The following is a 22402-nucleotide window of genomic DNA, read 5'->3' on the forward strand; positions in this document are numbered from 1 at the left end:
GCAGACAGATGGCCTTGTTCTCCATGCTACAGAGTTGTTTCCAGTGTGTGGTTCTGCTGAGATGCCTCTCTTCCACACAACCTTGATTAATGATGGCTTATTCAGGGAGAAGTCAGTCATCTTCGTGTCTCACCTCGGAGTTAACATCCTTTTGTCTAGACATACAATAATCTCTTGGCTGTGTGTTTTTGTAGGGTTAGTCTGAGTGATGGCAGTGACAGCAAAAGCAGTTCACCTTCCTCAACACTGCATCATGAGCCAGCACCACCTTTACTGAAAACCAACAACAACCAGGTAAAGTCAGAATTTGTAAACTCAGTCCTGGGGAACTGATAATGATGTTCTGGTTACTTCAGTACACTTGCTTAGACTGTAAATTGACAAAAGAGTACTTTTTTCAAGCAAACTAGTATTTGGTTTAGCAAATACTGTAGTCCAAAGTAATGTTTTCATCAGTATTTTAAGAAATATGCTCTTTCTATATGTAAGGTATACAATGCAAGCTGTTTTTACAGCATCAGTCATACAGCTGATCCAGGTTTAGGTTTGTATTAGCATGAGACAACAATAGGCTTGTTCTCAGGAGCTTACATATTCATCTCTTCCCCCTTCCCCAAGCAGTGTTCATGCAGAAGATGATACAATACTTTTTAGTTCACTAGAAGACAATAGCTTTTGTATCACTATCAGAGTACTTCCATGTGTGTTAAAGCTAACACTTACTACTTACTTACTATTTTTTCAGAGAGAAGAGATTAAATAACCTAGAGTTACAAAATATATCAGGGACAAAAGAGAGTTAAGAGTTTGGGAGTTTAGACAGCTGGTAACTGGTATGAGGTAAATAGAAACATTCAATATAAAAGCTGACACTCTTTAAAAAAAAAATTAAAAATCATGATTTATAAAATACATCATTTGTAATTTGTTTTAGGGAGCAGTAATTCATTCCCAGTGTCAGCTGGGTCATGTGCAAAGCAGTCATTAAATTTAATGGCTACCTATAAATGGCTGCTTACAGTAGTGATGTAGTTAGAACTGTGTCTACATTTAACAAAAGTTTGTGGTTTAGATGGTGAGCTTTATGGAGGGGTCTTTCATGTATCTCTTAACTGCTTCAGTTATCTGGCAGAAATAATTTACTTGGTATTGCTTTTTTAAGATGTCCAATACAAGATTACTGACAGTGCAAAACCAAAACAGTTATGCTCAACTGCATTGTAGAGGAAAAAAAACAAACCACCAAAAAACAAACTAAGTAGTTTGTACACAGAGAGAAACATGATTCCATGTGCAGAAAGCACTGTTATTCACCAGAAACTCTGTAGGCTTTGTGAAATTGATGTGTACAAAAGGTACACGTTTTTAAGTGTGTTTTGGGAAAAAAGTAAACTATAAAGATGAAGATTGCATTTACTGGAGACATAAAGACATGAAAGATAGATGCATATCTATGGCTTCTTGTTTAATGAAGACTAATTTATACAGAGACAATATATTCATTAAGCAAGTGTGAGTCTCAAAATTGGTAGCCCACACAATCACTTTTCATGTTCCTTTTCCCTTTAGTGATCTAACAGAAGGTCTATCTACACATACAGACGTTACAAACAATAGCAGTGTGTTAGCTAAAGCTGATTGATCACACACATTCTTCCATTTTTATAGGTGAGCTGAATTTTGTAATTGAATTGAAAATCAGAAATTTAGGGAGGCATTCTGAGAATTCAAATTGTACAGACCGTGGCCACATTTGAAATTTCTGCTTGGTAGCATAGTACTGATTGCCAGGATGATGTTTTTAATTGGTGAAATCAGGCTTACATCGACTAAGTCCATTCACAGAACTAAATGACTGGAATAGTTAATATTTCTGTAAGCCTCTTCAGATATGATTAATGCTGTATCTTACCTAAGCAAGAATTTTCACAGAATCAGAGAATGGTTTGTGTTGGAAGGGATCTTTAAAGATTATGTAGTCCAATGTCCCTGCAATCAGCAAGGACATCTTCAACTCGATCGGGTTGCTTAGAGCCCCATCCAACCTGACCTTGAATGTTTTCAGGGATGAAGTTTGAACCACTTCCCTGGGCAACCTGGGTGAGTGTCTCGCTACTCTCACTGTAAAAAATGTCTTAATTATATTTAGTCTGAATCTACACTCCCCTAGTTTAAATTATTATCCCTTGTCCTGTCACAACAGGACTTGATAAAAAGTCTTAGAAGTCCCTTCTAAGTACTGACAGGTGACAGCAGGGTCTACTCAGAGGCTTGTCTTCTACAGGCTGAACAATCCCAACTATCTTAGCTTTTCTTCCTAAGTGAATTGTTTCAGCCCTCTGATCATTATTGTAGCTCTCCTGGACCTGCTCCCATAGGTTAATAATACCTTCTTTGTGCTCTCTGGAGGACTCCAGTGCTGGACACAGTACTCCAGGTGAGGCCTTACCAGAGAGACCTCTTTTCTTTAAAAACAAGAAAAATGTCTAAAAGGTACTGAATCCATGCCTAGAGGTCTGTTGTTTTTTCAAAATAAAGACTTTTTCTTCTATGAGCCTACACAACAGTAACCCCAGGGGCTGCTGAATTGTAGAACAGCTATTTTTCTTCAGAAAAGAAGGTTTTGCTTTCTGATCGTGCATCACTCTTGGCTAAGTAAATCATTACGTGAGGTTAATTCAGATCTGCGGTCACACTTTTGATATAGGGAGGTTTCTTCCTCTCTGTAATCTTACAGTGATAGTTGCCCCAGAGAGCATATATGGAATTTTAATCATTTGCCAAGGCAAGTAGAAATAAGAGGGTACATACAGACAGCTGTCAGTTAGGCTTCTCTTTAGTCTAGAAGCCTTGCTTTTACAGGCCTTGTTTCCTTGTTTTACTTGTTGAGTTTTGTCCTGTGTTGTGACCATCCAGTATGGTTTTGGACATAATCATGATAGTGATATTAGTCTTGCTTACAAAGAAACATGAAGCAAAATTTCCCCTTATCTGCAATCGTTAGATGTTTTTCAGAAGAACTGACCTATTCCAGGTTAGGGATGACATGATGATTTATTTTAATTCTGCTTTTAACTTTAAAAAAAAAAATGTATATTGGGGGGGAGAAGGATGGGGAGGATTGAAAGGGCAGTCAACAATTCTGTTTCCCCCAAATACACTTTCATAATATTTTCATACTAAGCATGGTGTTCTGGTGCTTGTTGGCATGCTCTTTGACCATGATTCAATACTGGATGAAACATTCTTGGTTTGTATATGTGGTAGTAAATGGCTTTGTATGGCATTGGAGGAAGAGTACCAGGATAAACTGCTGTCACACAAAATTTTTTTCAGTTACCAATGATGTATTGAAACAATCTTTGAAATAACTGCCTCTGTAGAAGAAAAGAGACAGCTTGAGGAAAAAAACAAAACAGGGGAAGTATACTGACCATGTGCTATTTTTAACTCAATAGACAAGTACCTCAGTCCCTTTGTATATATAAAATCAGACCTCTTACTTGTGTCTTATCTAATACCTCTTTTCTATTGTTGTGTCTGGTTTGTATTTAAGAAAAAAAGTATTGAGGAAACTACAAATGACATGAAGTTAATTTTAAGGATTAGTAATACCAACATAACTTCAGTCCAGCAACTCACCTTTTTCTGAAGGATATGAGTAGGTTGTATGAATCAGAGAACTAAAAGCTCAGTTTTGAGTTTTGATTACATTTTCTGCAGATGGTGTGTTGTCTGATTAACTGATAGCACATTTTTTCATATGTGATTGGCTCCAGTGATACATGTAATTTTTACAAGAATCTTTTTTTTTTTGTTTTCCAGGTTTTAGAAGTGAAAACTCCATTAAAGCAAAACAAAGCTGATAAGCAAATAAAGAATGGGGATTGTGATAAGGTAAATGAGAATGAGGTAGCAGTAGAGTTGTCCAAAATGTGATACTAATGCATTTGTTACAGAACTAAAATCTTAGTACATAATAGAATGAAAGTTTTAACACATCTTTGCTTTGGGTTCCTTTAGGTGCAGATCTTTCTCTCTCTCTCTTTTTTTTTTTTTTCTCTTCTCTTCAGCATGTGTTCCTAGATTTTCAAGTGCCCTGATCCATATGCTTTTTGGTTTCTTATACTGGGTGCTGTATTCCTCTCTGCCAAGGAAAAAAAAAACAACCCACAACAGTTTTTGATGGGTCAGCCTGAAGTAGAAAGTTGATAATTGGGTGCAGAAGTGGGACATGCTTGACATTCCAGGAAGGAGGACAGTGCACTTTGGATTAATCTTACTTGATCTTTCTCCCCTTATCTCCTTGTTGACAGAAAATTTATGATGTAGCCTAGAAAAAGAGAGGGATTTGATTGTGAACCTGTAGGTTTGGATGTTACGTGGGAAGGGGAAGATGTGTTTCAAAGATGGTATTTTGGAATCCTCAGTCTGTTTGATACTTTTTACCACAGTTGAGATGCAGGTATTATCTTCTACAGCAAAAGACCACCTAATAAAATTTTCATCAGTGTGAAATATCTAAGAAAACCCATAAGACTTACACTGGGGTGTTATTAAGCTGGCGAAAGCCAGATTACTAAACAAGAAAATTTGCCTTGAAAATTGTAAATAGAATTTCCATATGTGTTGTTTTCCAAGACATCTGAAGTTTTTTAAATACATAGCTATGACTTAATTAATAAGTTGTTTACGGCTGGGGGGGATTTATTTCTAGGCGTATCTTGATGAACTAGTAGAGCTCCACAGAAGACTAATGACACTGAGAGAGAGACATGTACTGCAGCAGGTGAGGAGCATTCTCATGCATTATCACAGAAATTGTGAAGTCATGTCCATTTTTTGCCACTACCTAAAACTCTGTAAGTAGGTGCAATAGCTGACAAGCCTAATTGATCCATGTACAGCCCATTACCACTTTCAGTGTAACACAGGGAATTTTTACTCGTACTTTAAATTGTGTTGTCACACTAATTGACATTAAAAAAAAAAAGCCTATTTGAGCTAATTTCTTCACCAATTCATCGTTACGTTTCTCAACATACTGCATCAATAATTGTGAAAACAGGATGGAAGAATGGATACAGCTGTGCACCATGACTTGATGAAGATGGTGCTTTCTGCTGAAAATGGCTGGTGTTTTCTCAGAAACTCTTAAGGATGTTTTCTGTGGCAAACAGAAAACGTGGAATTCAGAGCAAAACTCAATGCAGGGAAAACCACAGCGGTCTAGGGTTCAGTCGGCTGAGTCAGTATTCCTCAAGACCTCAGAAATCATGGAATGAGTAAAATACAGAAATGCACAGACCAAGAAGGTTCCAAATGTGTTGAAAGATTATGCAGTAGTAAGAACAAAGAATAGCATTCTTTGTTTTGGGCAGATATTATTGGATTACAAATGTGAAGATTAAACAAAGATCATGGTTATCAAAGCAGATGTGATTGTGGCACAGATGGTTTTATTATGTGTAGTGCAATTATATGCCAGTTGCAAACTTGCTTCTGAAACGATTGGAGTCATTCATCCAATTTCTCAGCAGTTGGATAAGTGTGTTAAAAATATTTTGTAATCGCCAGCATTAGTCTGTCAGTGAAAAGCAAGACCTTGGTTAAGGATATTCTTAAAGAGGAATTCTGATAGCTGTGTCAAATTTTGTAAGTTACAATGCACAGCGATGCATATTGCTTATCCCTCGTATTAAATGTACTGTTGTTTCCAAAGTTCCCTTTTTTCTGCTTGGAGCTTTTAGATTAGATCTCCCACTGGCAGCCTGCTCCTGGAGCAGTCAGATTTAACCTCATGACTGAGCCTGCACTGAGTGGGTCTGGGACTAGGCAATATCCCTCCTGATTGGAAATTAGTCTGTCATTCTAAGAAATATTGTCCAAGCAACTAAGATGGTTGAAGCTGAATCCATAGTCTATTTTTTATCTAATGGCATTTAAATACATATGGTGGGGAAGAGGTATTTCCTTTCATTAGAAAAAAAATGATAGTTTGACCACAAAAACTTCTTTGGTCTGGTGTTAAAGTACTATTATAATCATAGTAACTTCGTAGGAAGATATAAGGAAAAACAGTGAGCAGAGAGACTAAACTGAGCTGGAAGTGGAGATTATCCTGTTCCAAGTAAATGAAAAAAGAACAGTATATGCTTGTGCATTTTAAATGAAAGATCAACTGTTTTGTTTTGTTTTTTTTTTCTCTTGAGTGTGTTTATCAGGCAAAAGAAAGCATTCTTTCATTGACCTTGACCTCACAACTTTTGTGAAGAGTATAATCTTAATACTGTAGTCCATGACTTCTCATAGTATAGTGCTTAATTAGGTGTGTTATGAAAATTAGGTTGATGTAGAATCAGTATTGCCTTGTTTTCTGGGAGACTGCTCTTGCATATTGTTTCCCTTGGTTTGAGTGTGTGCAGGCTGTTGACACAGCACCAGTATAAGCTGGATTTATAGCTGGACTGTCCAGCTGGGACAGTGATGCAATTCTGTACTGATAGCTGGTAACTGAATAACACCAGCTACACTGGCAAATAGTCTGCTGTTATAAAACAAATAGTGTAGTTTAGTTTTAAAGCCTTTAATCCTTTATATTTTGCAATTCATTAGTTTTCAGTTTACAAAAGTATGTTCACAGTACTGAATGGATAACTTGCAGAGAATCAGCACTTCCATGCATTACAAATAAACCATCATTCCACCTATCCTGCTTTGCAGCCATGTAATTAATGTAAAATACTTCCAATAAGCACAGAAATAGAGTACAAAGCTTCTAGACCAAGAAATACAAGTATATGGAGACTATAGGGAGTATAAGTCATGATAGCAAAGGGTAAAACTGTGGAAAGGAATGATGATTACTACATGAAAAGAGTTGAACAATACACAGCAGAAAAAGGTAAATAGCTCCAAGAGTTATAAAGGTAGAGATGGTGCTGAAGAGGAATGGTGGTGGAGCTGTGTCTTCCTTACTGGTAACTGTCATCTCTTCAGTTTATGTCAGGGCAAGTGATTATCTCTTGCATGTCAAAGTCTGCTATCCACCAACTTTTAGGGAATTTTTAGAGAAAGGAATTGCATAAGAAGAATTGAGGCATTGATCTTTCAAAAGTGCTGTCCTTTGAAACTTAGCTGAGGGAATGTGAAAAGGAGAAGTCAGGTTTTTGTAATCTCAGTTACCATATCCATAAGCATGACAGCAAACAAGAACGCAGCCAAGTTGGAAATGAGAAAAATTGATCTATTTCAGAATGTGGATCTTGAGATCCTTTTTAAAGGAAGCTGAAATAATGGGGGGGGGGGGGGGCACGGGGAAAGAAAGAGGGAGAAGGCAGCACTACAAGTGCCTGATTGGGTAACTAAGTAATCCTGATGTAAAATGATGCTTACAGATACATAAGAATTGGCCAAGAGGGAGACATTTGGCTGGCTAATGCTGGGTTCCTAACTCTGCATTTTCAGCTCAGGCAACGAGAATTCTGATAACTCATCAGCTCTTATTCTGAGTTATCAGAAATCATGCTTTACCTGGTAAAAAATCTCTGTAAAGCATAGCACAGGGAGGATGCCAAGAGTCTGCAGCATTGCTGGAAATAACATTGCTTATGTCCACATGGTGCTTACTTTCGATGGCAGATATCTTCTGAGAATTTTCTTCAAGGGGCAGCTTGCAGGTCTGGAAACGATCACATGGGCCTAAACCCTTCCATAAACTGAAAAATTACTATGTCATTAGTTGCACTTTGGCTTCCTTAAACAAACACACTCATTTGCTTGTTTAAAGGCTGACAAATAGTTGTACTGTGATGGATAGTGATGACACTAAGCTGGAGAGAGATTATGTAAACAGAGATGTACATTACAGCAGAAAAGCAAAGCTTGCTACAACAGGAACAAATGGAACATTTTTGTTCTTTGCAGCCTGCAGTCTTGGAATAAAACAATTCAATGCTGTGGATTTAATACTTATAGCTGTCAGACTAGGCAGCTGTCAGGCAACTAGTCTCAGCCTTTTGTTCTTTTTCAAAAATTTCTGAGTAGCATAAGGATATATATATACATAAAAGGATATATATATATGTGTATGTGTGTGCTAATAGTGCAAGTCATGAATTTCTCGTTCACTGGTACACCAACAGGTGTTTTTCATTGAGCTGCCTGGGTTTGTCTTGATGCATTTTTGTACATACATTAAAGCCTTTGGTGTTCAGTTTGGTTTGATTTACCAGGTGCCCTCACATAGTGTCTAAATTTCTTGAGGGCTGGATGGGGGATACATTTAAATTGTTTATATTTCTGTTGGCCTACAGCTTAGAAGCCCAAAGCAGACCTGATCAATAATTATGGTTAGAATTTTTTTAAAATACACAGTGCTGTTTGAAAATACACATTAACATTTTTATGTAGTCTTTGTTTCTAAAATCAGACATATTGCTGTGGGAATTGCGAAGTGTGGTATTCTTTCACCATAATGAAAGGAAGTGTTAAACAGTTACTTAGCATAGCTGTATCTTCCTGGCCTTGGTTTCAGTAATCTTCATGTGCAGGCATTTATTTATCAGTCAGTGGATATTTGGAGGCCAAGCCTGAGATCAGAGTCCTAATTTTACAAAAGGAGGCTTGATTGCCTCTTTTACCTTCTCTTAGACAAGGTTCAAGAGACCACAAAAAAATGAATTACACGTATCAAATGGCACATATCAAAGTTTTCTTCTGTTGAGAGTTAGTTTTGTCCTATTTGGGTTTTTGTTGTTCTTTCCTGTTAATTGCAGAACACGAGATGGGAAGATGTTGAATCAGTGAATCAAAAATGAAATTGGCAATTTTAGACTAAAAATTCCCATATGGAAAAAAATGAAAGCCAAAAAGCATGGATTTAAATGAAGTGTTAACATGAGCAGGATTGTTCCTAAATACTTCCAAAATTTTGCACAGCTGCACGCAAAATCAGATCTTACTTTTATTTTATCCAGCCTAGAAAAGATGAAGTGATTGACAAGAGAGATTTTCCTGTAACAGGCATTTTCCTCTTACTATTTTATCTTGTTTCCATTTTAGTTTAATTCACCATGGATTCTGTCATTTCATGCCTGACAGTTGACACAAAGTTATTTTATTTATCATCGATATAGTCTGTTCTGTGGTCTGAGGGAAATGGGGAAAATTATAAAAGATTTAGTTTAAATTCATTGTTCTTTTTCATTTACTGCTAGTGTCTTCTTACCATGTTTTTCATTTTAAGGTATGCTTATTCAGCCTTGTGTGCATACATCTGTAGCTCCTCCAGCTGTAGAAAACAAATTGCAATTACAATCAGAGCAATAATCCTCAAACAAGCCAGGACTATCTAGCAGCAGTATTTCAGTGGAGGTATATGTGGAAATCCTAGAACTAAAATAAGTTTCAAATGAAGGGGTATAATCAAAGCAATGAGCCTAGCCTGGGTGCTGCAGAAGGGGTTGTTTGAAATACTGAGCAGAAGAGCAATGTTTGAAATACTGAGCAGAAGAGCAATGTCAAGACACTACCCAGAGGGCCCAATTCAGAGAGCCTTTCAATGTACTCACTTGGGATGTCTGTCTCTTGGAATGAAACTGCACATAAGGGCTTGATGTGGTAGGCCTATCTAACAAATAATGCTTTGGCTTTCCAGTATGCTAAATGAGTTTTTTAGGTAGGTGCACATCCTGGAACTTCAATCTGGCATCATGTGTTAAGCACAATTCAGTGTGGAGGGTGACCACTCTTAAAAAATACAGAATTCAGGGACTAAAATGTCAAAATTGCAGAGAAGCACAAGTTAGATATGTACCATTGATTTTGTAGCATGGAGATCATCCAATCCTTCCCTGACCTGCTTAAGCAGGGACATGTGAAGTTAGATGCCCAGGAAGATATCAGATGGCTTTTGAATGAGGGAAACCCCGTAACCTCCCTGACCAACTTGTGCCAGTGCTTGGTCACTTTCACAAGAAAGAAGTGTTCCCTGATGTGCAGAGAGAACCTCCTGTGTTTCAGCTGGTGCCCATTGCGTCTGTTCCTGTCACTGGGCACCACTGAGAGGAGTCTGGCTTTGCCTTCTTTACATTCTCACTTCAAGTATTTGTACACATAGGTGAGGTCTACCCTGAGCGTTCTCTTCTCCAGGTTGAACAGTCCCGGCACTCAACCTCTCCTCATAGGAGAGAGGTTTTAGTCCCTATTCTTCTCAAGAACTTGTCACATTTCTTCAATTTGAATGGAAGGTGTGATTATAGATCAGTCACCAGATGAAGTGATCTTATGCCATTGGTAAGCATCATTCATAGAATCACAGAATGCACTGAAGTGGAAGGGATCTCTAAACATCGTCTAGTCCAACCACCGTGCAGTAAGCAGGGACAATGCCCGCTAGATCAGGTTGCTCTGAATGCCATCAAGCCTGACCTTGAATGTCTCCAAGGATGGGGGCCTCTACCACCTCAACGGGCAACCTTGTTCCAGTGTTCACCACCCTCATAGTAAAGAACCTCTTCCTAATGTCCAGTCTAAATCTACCTGTCTCTAGATTATAACCATTGTCTCCTGTCCTAATGCTCCATGCCTTTGTAAACAGTCCCTCCACAGCTTTCATGTAGGCCCCATTCAGGTACCAAAAAGTCTCCCTGGACCCTTCTCTTGTCCAGGTCAAACAACCCTAACCCTCTCAGCCTGTCTTTGTAGGAGAAGTGCTCCAGCCCACTAATCATTTTTGTGGCCCTCCTCTGAACCTTCTCCATCTTCATGGAATCTTCATGGTTGATTTGGTTTTCAAAAATTAAGTCAGGTGTTCAAGAAATAACTGCTACTACATGAACTAACATTGATGTGATAGTTCTTGAATGCATTTTCTATTTGATATGGGCTACATTTCATAAGGTTTTCTTTCTTTCCCTTGATGAAAAAAGCTTTATGCCAATTATTTTCCAAAGCAACCTGCTTAGCAGATATGCACACAATAAGTATTCCAGACAGAAATCTACCTGAGGCTTTTTTATTTGTTTGAACTTGTGGGGGTGTGGGAGGGTGTGCTGCTCTTTTGTTGCCTTTTAAAGATGTAGAAAATACACAGATTTTAACATTTGAAAAATACATTCTTAATGGTAATGTTAGTGGTAATGCTTGAACAACTAATGGGTAGGGGATGGCATTATGATTTATGACCAAGGGAAAAACAAGAAAGTACTGTAATCTGGGCCACAGTTTATGGCAGAAAGGAAGTAAGCAATAAAGATAATGGTTTAACCCACAAGAGCTGGGTCCATTTGGCTTGTTTTATGCCCTTCATATGATGCTTAGTAGCATGTTAATACATTGACTGTGCGTGTGAAACTGCTGAAATTTTCAACCACATTTTTTCTTTCAGATAGTAAATCTTATAGAAGAAACTGGACACTTTCATATCACAAATACAACCTTTGACTTTGATCTTTGCTCACTGGACAAAACCACAGTCCGTAAACTACAGAGTTACCTGGAAACATCTGGAACCTCCTGAGGATTCAGCATTTGGCTGCATCAAAAACTGTTCTTTAAATTAAACATTCAGCATGATGCGACCAAAATGGGAGGGGAAAAAAGAAAGCAACCCTCTTCAGCTATATTCTTCCTTAAAGCCAGTCATCAGCTCTTGATAAGGGAGAGGAAAAGTGATAAGACTCAGAGGATCGCACTTCTCAAGAGGAAAATGCTGTGGAAGCGTTTGCCTGGATAACCTTGAAAAACAAACACACAAACAAACAGAAAAACTTGGTCTTAATGAATGTGTATGGTGGCATGTATCTCTCTGTGATATTCCAGTCCACAAGAGGAATGCGTGTTCAGCATACTGCCTTACTACATAACTGATCTATTTATTATTGCATACATGTATTCTCAAGTCAATGTGTCATCGAGTGACACCACCAGATGTTGCAAGTAGTGGGGTCCCATGTGTGCTCTTCTGATGCAGTACTGTCACAAGCCTAGTAACCTTATTCATGTTAAAATGCCTCTTCTTGCCATCTTTCTCTAGTCACTTAAAACACTACAGTCTTGTTTCCACTTCTGGGATTCCAGGAAACAAGATACAAAGTTGGGGATCAAACAGTGGCCCTGTAATTTTGTTTCTCATCTGCCACAGTGGGTTGGACCGCAGGTCCTTGATTCTATCCATTTATTGATCTTGACCATTGTAGAAAAAGCACCAAATAGGATCACATGACTTGCTGTCTAACCTTAGTGAATAAGCCAGTAGGACTTTTAACAAAAAATGTTATGTATACTGTCCTGATTTCAGTATCTTTTGCAGTCTGCATTCTTGTGTCTGTTATAATGTTATAAAATTAGAAAGTGTTCTGCAGGATCATCATAAAATGAGAAGTACTGGTCCTGTCTTCTAAGGAAATGTTGTAGAAAATTCTTCATTTGGAGCTATTTATTACTACAGGTTTCAACACTCCTCTGCTGCCAGTGTGTGATTCACTTTTTCTGTTGCAAAGCAGTTTTGTTTGTTTGTGTAGTACATAGTCTGCTTAGATTATTTTGGGCTTTTGTTTCTGGGTTTGGGGGTGGGGGGGGGGGAGCGGTTTACAACTGATAAATTAAAAACCTTTATTTGAAATTAAAAAAAAACCATATTGGAATAAATACATACATGACACATTGTATATATGTGTGTGGGTATAGACACATATACACACACCTGTATATATAAATATACACACATGCATATATGCTTTTTTACATTTCCCAGATATTGGTGTCTGTTCAGTAACCTGCTCATGTTTCCAGAAGGATTTCTTGTCTATAAAAATGAATATTCTTCCATAACACCTGTTATTCCTTAAAATCAGGATCCTTGTTTATGCTTGATCAAATGAGATCCGCTTGGTTTCACATCAAAGCTCTCTGCTCTTGTATCACTGATGGTTTCTGGATGAAATCATCCCCCTTCTGTAAGAATTTCGAATCACCCAATGAAAGGAGAAAAATGTTGAAAGAATACTTCTGGATTCAAAGATTTATTCAGGTTTAACAGCCTTAAAAATTGTATCTGTTTTCTGGGCAGGTCAGTATGTCACATGTATGCTATATGCCACATGTTCTCTGTATGTGTAGAGCTGAACAGTACTATCTGTATGACTTACTGTTTCATGCACACAGTTTGTGCAGCACTGTGAAACTATATTCCTGTTGGGGTTATTTCTTACTCAAGTGATAAGTCTTAATACTATTCCTTTAAGTCCAAAGAAATCTTTTTGAGAGGATGGGATGTGGATTGTGTGGAGGAGTTTTTTTTTTCTTATTTAAAATGTTGTCTGACCAGACTCCACAGGAAGTCCTTCTCAGGCTTCCCAGAATAAGTGTACTTTTCAGTAATGTTATGACTCTTACTGATGATTGGCATGAAGCATACTTGAAGCATTATGTTGTTTCTTTAAGTCCATGTGTTAATGTGCAATTGAGGAGCAATGGGGAGAAGCAGAAGTGTAATTTTGAAGTTACTTCTGACATAAGACAGGTGATGGTGAGGAGTATGCATGTGAAGGGGATAAAATTCTTTTTTTTTTTTTTTTATTGATTATTTTATATGGAAATGTTTGGAAATTTAAAATCAAACTTAAAAAAATCTGGTCTACTTCTTACTGTGTGTTGAACTTCCTCTCTTTTTCAGTTGTACTGCATACATAAGGAATTCTGTCTGTTTTGACTTTTCTAAGTTTTGTGGTTAAAAACTCACTGAGTTTCAGGAGGGGAAGAATCACTTGATACTTCTTGTATGACTGTTGCACTGGTTTACTAAAAAGAGTGAATTAGGTCATTTTACCCTTCAAGTACCAGACAAACTTTATTATACTTTGAGAACAGGGGTGGAAGAAAACAGCAGATAGGGCAACAGATATCTACTCTGGAATTCTGTTTAACATCAAGCTGTTTAAAACAAAGTCATATATGAGAATTTGCATTAACTAATGGACAGAGGTTAACAATAAGTTGCAGTATCTAAAAAAGTAATCTTAGGGATACCTGAGTCAGTATTTCTAAAAGAGTAGTTGTACCTAACAGCAGGTGAATGTACAGTTGGGCAGACAAATTTAAATATTGCTTTAGAAGCCTGAATCCACAGAAAGTTTTACAGACATTTCAATATTATCTGGATATTATTTTCTTAGAAGCCATGCTACTGTTCTGGGGTCTCTTGAATGACCTGTTGATTTCATACCCTTTACATAGCTGGCAAAAGTAATGCAAAAGCTGTAGAATGGTCTGAAGAGAAAAGTGTCCTGTTCAGTGGTCATGGGCGTCACTTTACTCAGCCACTCATCTGGCTGTAGCCTATTTAGTGTGTGTCATACGGTCTTTGTTCATAAACATCATAGCCCATCTTTTACCATTTCCACTCTAACGGCAAGCAGTGTGTCTTTTAGCAAACTCATCAGTCTGTAGTGGGACTTAGTCTTTTTGTGTTTGATCATTGGTCCGTTGATTTTGCACAGCATGCTGCAGCGCAACACTGAGTCAAAGTGAAGATTTCTGTTAGACTTTAAATTGTAGCAGGTGCTAGCAGGATCTGCAGAAATAAGTGCTGCAAAACATATTCCAAAGTTTAGCAAGTGCAAGGCATGTGTTTCTGTAAGTCTCAACAGTTTTCTTTAGGCAGTATGCAGTGGGATGTAGCGCACACCAGTAAGCTACTCTACATATTATAACAAGAAGCTTTACTGTTGGCTATGAAAGGCTTAGGAACAGGTATTGGAGACTAAAATTCATGTATCTGCAGTGCTTTTGTGTGTGTTTGGGAGTTACATCAGTGTATTAACTCAGCTATACCAATGACATTTACAGATCTGACTCTGTGTCTGAATAAGCAGACAAATTAACATCAAAGCACAGTCACGTAAGGGTCTTGCATTTATTTGAGCAGCAAGAAATGCCATTGGGACTAGACAGGAAAGATAAATTACCACAGTGAGAAGGGGAGAGAACCTTGGGGGAGGATGAAAATCCCACAAAACCCTAAAAGAAACCCAGGACTAAAGAAGATTAGCTAGTGTGGCTTCTTATGTTAACACAAAGAATAAAAGTTTGCTGGTAAGCATTTCTGTCCTCTAAGATAGGGCAGTTGCTTGCAGAAGGGCAGCTTCTTCAATTGACTGCTATAATAATTGTTGTTGCCAACTTTATACAAAAACTTAAGCTGTCTTACATTTTGAGATGGTAGTGTCTGTTCAACATTTGTTTGAATATTGCATTTTTTTTATATTCTGTGTTATACCTCAATCAGATTGATTTGACTGCTGTTAGTCTTGCATTTTCAGCCTTCATTTATGTCAAATGCATTTTCCTATGTTCTTTCAGAGAACTAATGCTGTAAAGCTGGAATTTCCATTAGTAAACTTTACCTGTCTCATCGCAGTGAGGAATAAATTATTATTACCTTTTATCATTGTTCAAAGAGAGACAGAATTTCAGGGTCTGGGTCCTGTTAAGCAAATAGTAGGTTTGTGAAGCTATTAGTTACATCTTTTTTGTAAGACCTAGAAATAAAGCCTATGTCTTCGGGGGAAGAAAAGAAGGGAAAAGCCACTGAACGTATTTCCATTTTGATATTCATGGGTTTTTCCAACAGTTAGATTCTCTTTTCAAATCCCTAAGTATCTAATGGCCAGTAGAGAAACTATATGCAAACCATTAAGAACTCAAAGATATTGAAAAGATAAAAAAATGTATTAAAAGCCTGGTCACACTAGTAATAAGGTCGTAACGCTGATACTGCTTTCAGTGCAGGGCAGACATTCTTAGCACATGTGGTTTGTGTTTCGACATCTGAGTGGGTGGTCCAGAAAGCAGTGCAAAATGCCACAGGAGGGCTTAGTTTTTGAGCAGTGCAGAGGAGACATTCAGGATAGGCTCAGTGAACACCACCCAGGCTGTCCAAAAGAAAGCTGTTTTCTTGAGGCTCTCACAAGCACCTACATTTTCACTTAGCTTATTCATCTAAATTTTTGTTCTTTTTGCAACTGTATTAGTCCTGACTGAAGATTCATGCTTGCTGATGGACATTGTTAGGATTATTTTGGTGTGGTTACTTTGGGCAGAGTATGAGAAGATAGAAGTGGAACATGCTAGTGATTTCTTTTTCTTTATTATTATTGTCTACTCCTTGTCAACAAATATAACCCTCTGAAATGTTTTCCCTCAAAAAATTCTCTTACATGTGGGAAGAAATGAATACTATCTTCATTAGTGTCAATTTTTGTAAGCACAGTGTATAAGAGGCTGAATTAAGGTAAAGCTTCTGTGAAAATGTACTCTTCTAAGATAAGGATGTGGTTTGTGATTTAATGACCATTAGGATGGTCTGCTGGACCACTGCAAGCGGAGCAGCCTAGCAATGTTACGTGTTTTTGTTATTAAAATGTGTGAATCTCAGCCTATGCAGCAAGTGAAGTAAGTGGTTAAGATACTCAGGTTTTGTCTGTCTTTTACCTAAGCTCCCTTGGATACCTTTGTTGTTTGGCTTGTGAAAAATTAATTATTATGAGAGTCTGCTGAGCAGGCCTTTCTGCCTTATCACAGTTATCAGGATGGGTGGCAATGTGCTCCCATCTTGCAAATACGTAAGAGAATTCTGCAAAGTATTGCTTTAAATTTAATTATGTTCAGGATTACCCATGATATTAGTTGGGCTGCTCTCAATTATCCAGCCTGTATTTGTGCTTGGGATTGCCCTGATTTATGTCACTGTTCCTTCCTAGATAAGGAGTTTTCCTCTGAAGGCCAAAGCTGGTACAGATCTCCCTCTTTTAATTCTAAAGGGAAATAATTTTATCAAAAACTTTTCAGGAATTTAGATCTACTCCCTTGCAGTCCAAGTGCATATAGTTGGCAGTGGATTTTATGCTAATGATATTGTGTCTTCTGATGCAATAAACATGCATATATATTGGTTTGGGTTGGCAGGGATGTCTAAAGGGATGTTGGAAGGGCTAAGACATAGGCAGGGATGTCTTTAACTAGATCAGGTTGGTCAAGTGCCTATCCAACCTGACTTTGAACTCTTCCAGGGATGAGGCATCCACAACTTCTCTTGTCAACCACCCACATCATAAAAAAAATTTTCTTCCTTATGTCCCACGTAAATCTACCCTCTTTCAGTTCACAACTGTTGCCCCATGTCCTGTCACTGTAGGCCCTGATGAAATGTTTTTATCCATCTTTCATATATGTCCCATCTATCCATTGAAAGGTAATAATGAAGTCTCCCTTGGAGGCTTCACCAGGCTGAAAAACCCTGTCTCAGCCTTTCTTCATAGTGAAGGTGTTCCAGGCCTCAGACAACTTTCACAGCCCTGCTCTGAATCTGCTCCAACAGGTATCCCTGTCTTGTACTGGGAACTCCATATCTGGGAACAGTTTGCCAGGTGAAGTCTCAACCAAGCAGAGTAGTAGGACAGAACCACCTCCTTGAGCCTGCTGACCACACTTCTTATGATGAAGCCCAGAGTGTGGTTGGCTTTCGGGGCTGGGAGTGCACAGCTGGCTCATGCCCAGCTTTTCCTCCATCAGTGCCACCCTCAAGTCCTACTCCACTGGGCTGCTCTCAGTTCACTCTCTGTCTGTATTGATATTGTGGATTGCCATGAGCCAAGTGCCGGAGTTTGCATCTGGCCTTGTTGAACCTTTTGAGGATCACCTGGGACTACTGCTCAAGCCTGTTGAGGGTCCTCTGGGAGGCATCTCTTCCTGCAAATGAATTTACTGCACCACTCAGCTTGGTGTCATTTTCAAACTTGCTGAGGGTCCACTCATTCACACAGTGTTACTGATGTAGATATACCACAGAGGTACACCATGCATTACTAGTTTTCACCTGGACATTGAGCCAGTGACTAACTTTTTAGATGTGGCCCTCCAGCCAAATCTTTATTCATCTAAGAGTCCAGTCATCAGACATCTATCTTTCCAATTTAGTGGACAGAATATTGTGGGGGACTGTATCAAAGGCCTTAGAGAAATCCAGGTAAATCACAGCTCTCTTCCTTACCAATGCAGACTCTTAGCTTAGTCAGGCATGATTTGCCCATGGCAAAACCATATTGGCTGACTGATCACAGTCTTCCAAAGGCATTGAACTTCCAGATGAGTCTGTTTCATGATTCTCCAAGGCACAGAGGTGAGGCTGATGATTGGCCATTGGTTCCCATGGTCTGCCTTTTTGCCTTTTTTAAAATATGTATCACAGTATCACTAAGGTTGGAAGAGCCCTCAAAGGAGTCCAACCTGTCACCACAGACCTCATGACTAGACCATGGCACCAAGTGCCACGACCAATCCCCTCTTAGACACCTCCAGGGATAGTGACTCCACCACCTTCCTGGGCAGCCCACTCTAATGACAAATGACTCTGTGAAGAACTTTATCTTCACCTCGAGTCTAAACTTTCCCTGGCACAGCTGGAGACTGTGTCCCAGCTGTGTTCTGGTGCCTGGGAGAGGAGACCAACCCCTTCCTGGCTACAACCACCTTTCAGGTAGTTGTAGAGAGCAATGAGGTCACCCCTGAGCCTCCTCCAGGCTAAACAATCCCAGCTCCCTCAGCCTCTCCTCATAGGGCTTGTGCTCAAGGCCTCTCACCAGCCTTGTTGCCCTTCTCTGGACATGCTCAAGTGTCTTGATGTCCTTCCTAAACTGAGGGGCCCAGAACTGGACACAGGACTCAAGGTGTGGCCTAACCAGTGCAGTGTCCAGGGGCAGAATGACCTCCCTGCTCCTGCTGGCCACACTGTTCCTAATGCAGGTCAGGATGCCATTGGCCCTCCTGGCTGCCTGGGCACACTGCAGGCTCATGTTCAGCCTACCATTGACCAGCACCCCCAGGTCCCTCTCTGCCTGGCTGCTCTCCAGCCACTCTGACCCCAGCCTGTAGCACTGCATGGGGTTGCTGTGGCCAATGTGCAGATGTGTTAGATCTCATGCTGTTGGACTCTGCCCATCTGTCCAGCCTGTCGAGGTCCCTCTGCAGAGCCTCTCCACCATCCAGCAGATCAACTCCTGCCCCCAGCTTGGTGTTGTCTGCAAATTTACTGATGATGGACTCAATGCCCTCATCCAGATCATCAATAAAGATGTTAAAGAGCATGGGGCCCAGCACTGAGCCTTGGGGCACACCACTAGTGACTGGCTGCCAGCTGGATGTGGCACCATTCACCACCACTCTCTGGGCTTGGCCCTCCAGCCAGTTCCTAACCCATTGCAGTGTGCTCCTGTCCAAGCCATGGGCTGACAGCTTGGCCAGGAGTTGGGTGTGGGTGATAGTGTCAAAGGCCTTGCTGAGGTCCAGGTAGACTACATCCAGAGGCCTCCCCACATCCACCAGGCAGGTAACCCAGTCATAGAAGGAGATCAGGTTGGTCAGGCAGGACCTGCCCTTCCTAAATCCATGCTGGCTGGGCCTGATCCCTTGGCCATCCTGTAAGTGCTGTGTGACTGCACTCAAGATGACCTGTTCCATAATCTTGCCTGGCACTGAGGTCAGGCTGACAGGCCTGGAATTCCCTGGCTCATCCAACCGGCCCTTCTTGTGAATGGACACAACGCTGGCCAGCTTCCAGTCTTTTGGGACCTCTCCAGTGAGCCAGGACTGGTGAAAAATGATGGAAAGCATCTTGGCCAGCTCATCTGCCAGCTCTCTCAGCACCCTTGGGTGGATCCCATCTGGTCCCATGGACTTGTGGGGATCCAAGCAGCTGAGGAGATCTCTAATTACCCCATCGTGGAACTGAGGGAAAATATGCTGCTCCCTAACTCCTTCTGGAGTTAGGGAGCAGCATATGCCTGATACAGGTCAGGATGTCATTGGCCTTCTTGGCCACCTGGGCACACTGCTGGCTCATGTTTAGATGGCTGTCAATCAGCACCCCCCAAGTCCCTTTCTGTCTGGCTGCTCTCCAGCCACTCTGACCTCAGCCTGTAGCACTGCATGGGGTTGTTGTGGCCAAAGTGCAGCATCCAACATTTGGACTTGTTGAATGCCATCATGTTGGGACTCTGCCCATCTGTGCAGCCAGTAAAGGTCCCTCTGGAGAGCCCTTCAGCCCTCTAACAGATCAACTCCTGCTCCCAACTAGGTGTCATCTGCAAATTTACTGATGATGGATTCAATCCCCTCATCCAGATCATCAGTGAAGGTATTGAACAGGATGGACCCCAGTACTGATCCCTGGGGGACACCACTAGTGACTGGCTGCCAGCTGGATGTGGCACCATTCACCCTCTGGGCTTGGCCCTCCAGCCAGTTCCTAACCCAGCACAGAGTGCTGCTGTCCAAGCCATGAGCTGACAGTTTGGCCAGGAGTTTGCTGTGGGGGACGGTGTCAAAGGCCTTGCTGAAGTCCATATAGACTACATCCACAGCCTTCCCCACATCCACCAGACGGGTCACCTGATCACAGAAGGAGATCAGGTTGGTGAGGCAGGACCTGCCCTTCCTAAACCCATGCTGGCTGGGCCTGATCCCTTGGCCATCCTGTAAGTGCTGTGTGATTGCAGTCCATAATCTTGCCTGGCACTGAGGTCAGGCTGACAGGCCTGGAGTTTCCTGGTTCCTCTATCTGGCCCTTCTTGTGGATGGGCATCATATTGGCCAGCTTCCAGTCATCTGGGACCTTGCCAATGAGCCAGGACTGGTGGAAAATGATGGAGAGTGGCTTGGCCAGCTCATCTGCCAGCTCTCTCAGCACCCTAGGATGCATCCCACCTGGTCCCATGGACTTGTGAGTATCCAAGTGGCTCAGCAAGTCCCAAACTACTTCCTCATGGATTTCAGGGGGACTACACTGCTCCCTGACCCCATCTACCAGTTCAGGAGGCCAGTTATCCTGAAGTCCTTCTGCCTTACTGTTGAAACAGAGGCAAAGAAGGTATTTAGAACTTTGGCCTTCTCCTCATCTTGAATTACAATGTTTCCCTCCAATCAACACCCCCAGGTCATTCTCTACTGGGCAGCCTTCCAGCCACTCTGCCCCAAGCCTGTAATACTGCAAGGGTTTGTTGTGACCCAAGTGCAGGATCCAGCATCTGGCCTTGTTGAATCTCATACAATGACCTCAGCCCATCCATTCAGCATGTCCAGATGCCTTCCTACTCTCAAGCAAATCAACACTGCACCCCAGCTTAGTATCATTTGCAGACTTATGGACAGTCCAGTCTATCCCCTTGTCCAGATCATTGATGAAGATACTAAAGAGAACTGGGCACAAAACAGCCCTGGGAATACTGCTTGTGGCTGGATTTAACTCCATTCACCACTATTATTTGGGCCTAGTCAACCATGCAGTTTTTCACCCATTGAAGCCTTTAGCTATTCAAGCCATAAGCACCTAGGTTCTCCAGAAGGGTGCAATAGGAGACAGTGTTAAATTCTTTACTGAAATCTGGCTAAACAGCCTTTCACTCATCCACTAAATAGGTCGCCTTGTCATAGAAGGAGATAAATTAGTCAAGCAGGGCTTGCCCTTCATTAACCCATGCTGACTGATCCTGATCATCTGGTTGCCCTGCACATGCTGCATAATGGTCCTCCAGATGATCTGCTTCATGACTTTACCAGGTCCAATGTCAGACTGATAGGTCTGTAGTTCCCTGAGATTCTTTTTCCCAGCTCTTCTTGTAGAAAGGCAGCACATTTGTCAATTGTATTTGCCAACTAGGACCTCCCTAGTTGGCCAGGACTACTGACAAATGATGGAAACCAGCTTGGTGAGCACTGTCACCAGCTCCCTTAGTACCCTTGGGTGTATACCACCATCCCCATAGACTTGTGTATGTCACTTGATGATATGTAGTCTGAGCTGGGCTGCTGTGCAGTTTACAATAGGGAAAACATTCATCATACATTTTAGGGGAGTTCTTCAATGGGTGTGCCAGGTAACAGTTGTAAGGATTTTCTGGATCTTCCTGTTGTCAGAGCAGAACAAAGGGTCTGGAAGAGAGCTGAGGAGGCGTTCTCTATCTGAGAATAAGTAATTATTTGTAAAGTCTTCATAGGTTTTGATTGTTTGTTTTGAATTTTGTTTAGTTTTGTTTGGGTTTCTCCATGTTCTTTCAAGGCAGGTGCCAGAAAACTGGGCCATAAATATCATTTTCTTTTTAGAAACAACAGCAACAAACACAGTAATGTAATAATCTTTAATGAATTAAATGTGAAGTTTGCTTAGCAATGAATGCTATTTAACATAAAGGATCAGAGAGGACTGTGGTCCTTGAACTTCCCCAGGGAGATCAAGGAGGTATCAGAGATGGTACAGAAATACTCCTAGGCAATATTTTGCATATGCTAGGAAGTTCTCTCAAGAGAGAGAATCTTTGCTTTACTGACAGTTTTTATCATAAAAGGT

General features: G+C 40.6%; 1 protein-coding gene across 1 annotated transcript in view; it reads left to right on the top strand.

The window, feature by feature from the left end:
* The window catches only part of MLLT3 (MLLT3 super elongation complex subunit), a 121901-nt gene extending 109343 nt beyond the window's left edge, over window positions 1–12558 (top strand). The window contains exons 9-12 of the mRNA XM_054177769.1: window positions 195–294; window positions 3826–3897; window positions 4718–4789; window positions 11390–12558. Coding sequence (XP_054033744.1) covers window positions 195–294; window positions 3826–3897; window positions 4718–4789; window positions 11390–11521 — 376 coding nt within the window. The 3' untranslated portion in view covers window positions 11522–12558. The remainder of the gene's footprint in view (window positions 1–194; window positions 295–3825; window positions 3898–4717; window positions 4790–11389) is intronic.
* The last annotated feature ends 9844 nt before the right edge of the window (window positions 12559–22402 follow it).

Source organism: Dryobates pubescens, chromosome Z (assembly GCF_014839835.1).
Source record: "Dryobates pubescens isolate bDryPub1 chromosome Z, bDryPub1.pri, whole genome shotgun sequence".
In the NCBI taxonomy this organism is placed as follows: domain Eukaryota; kingdom Metazoa; phylum Chordata; class Aves; order Piciformes; family Picidae; genus Dryobates; species Dryobates pubescens.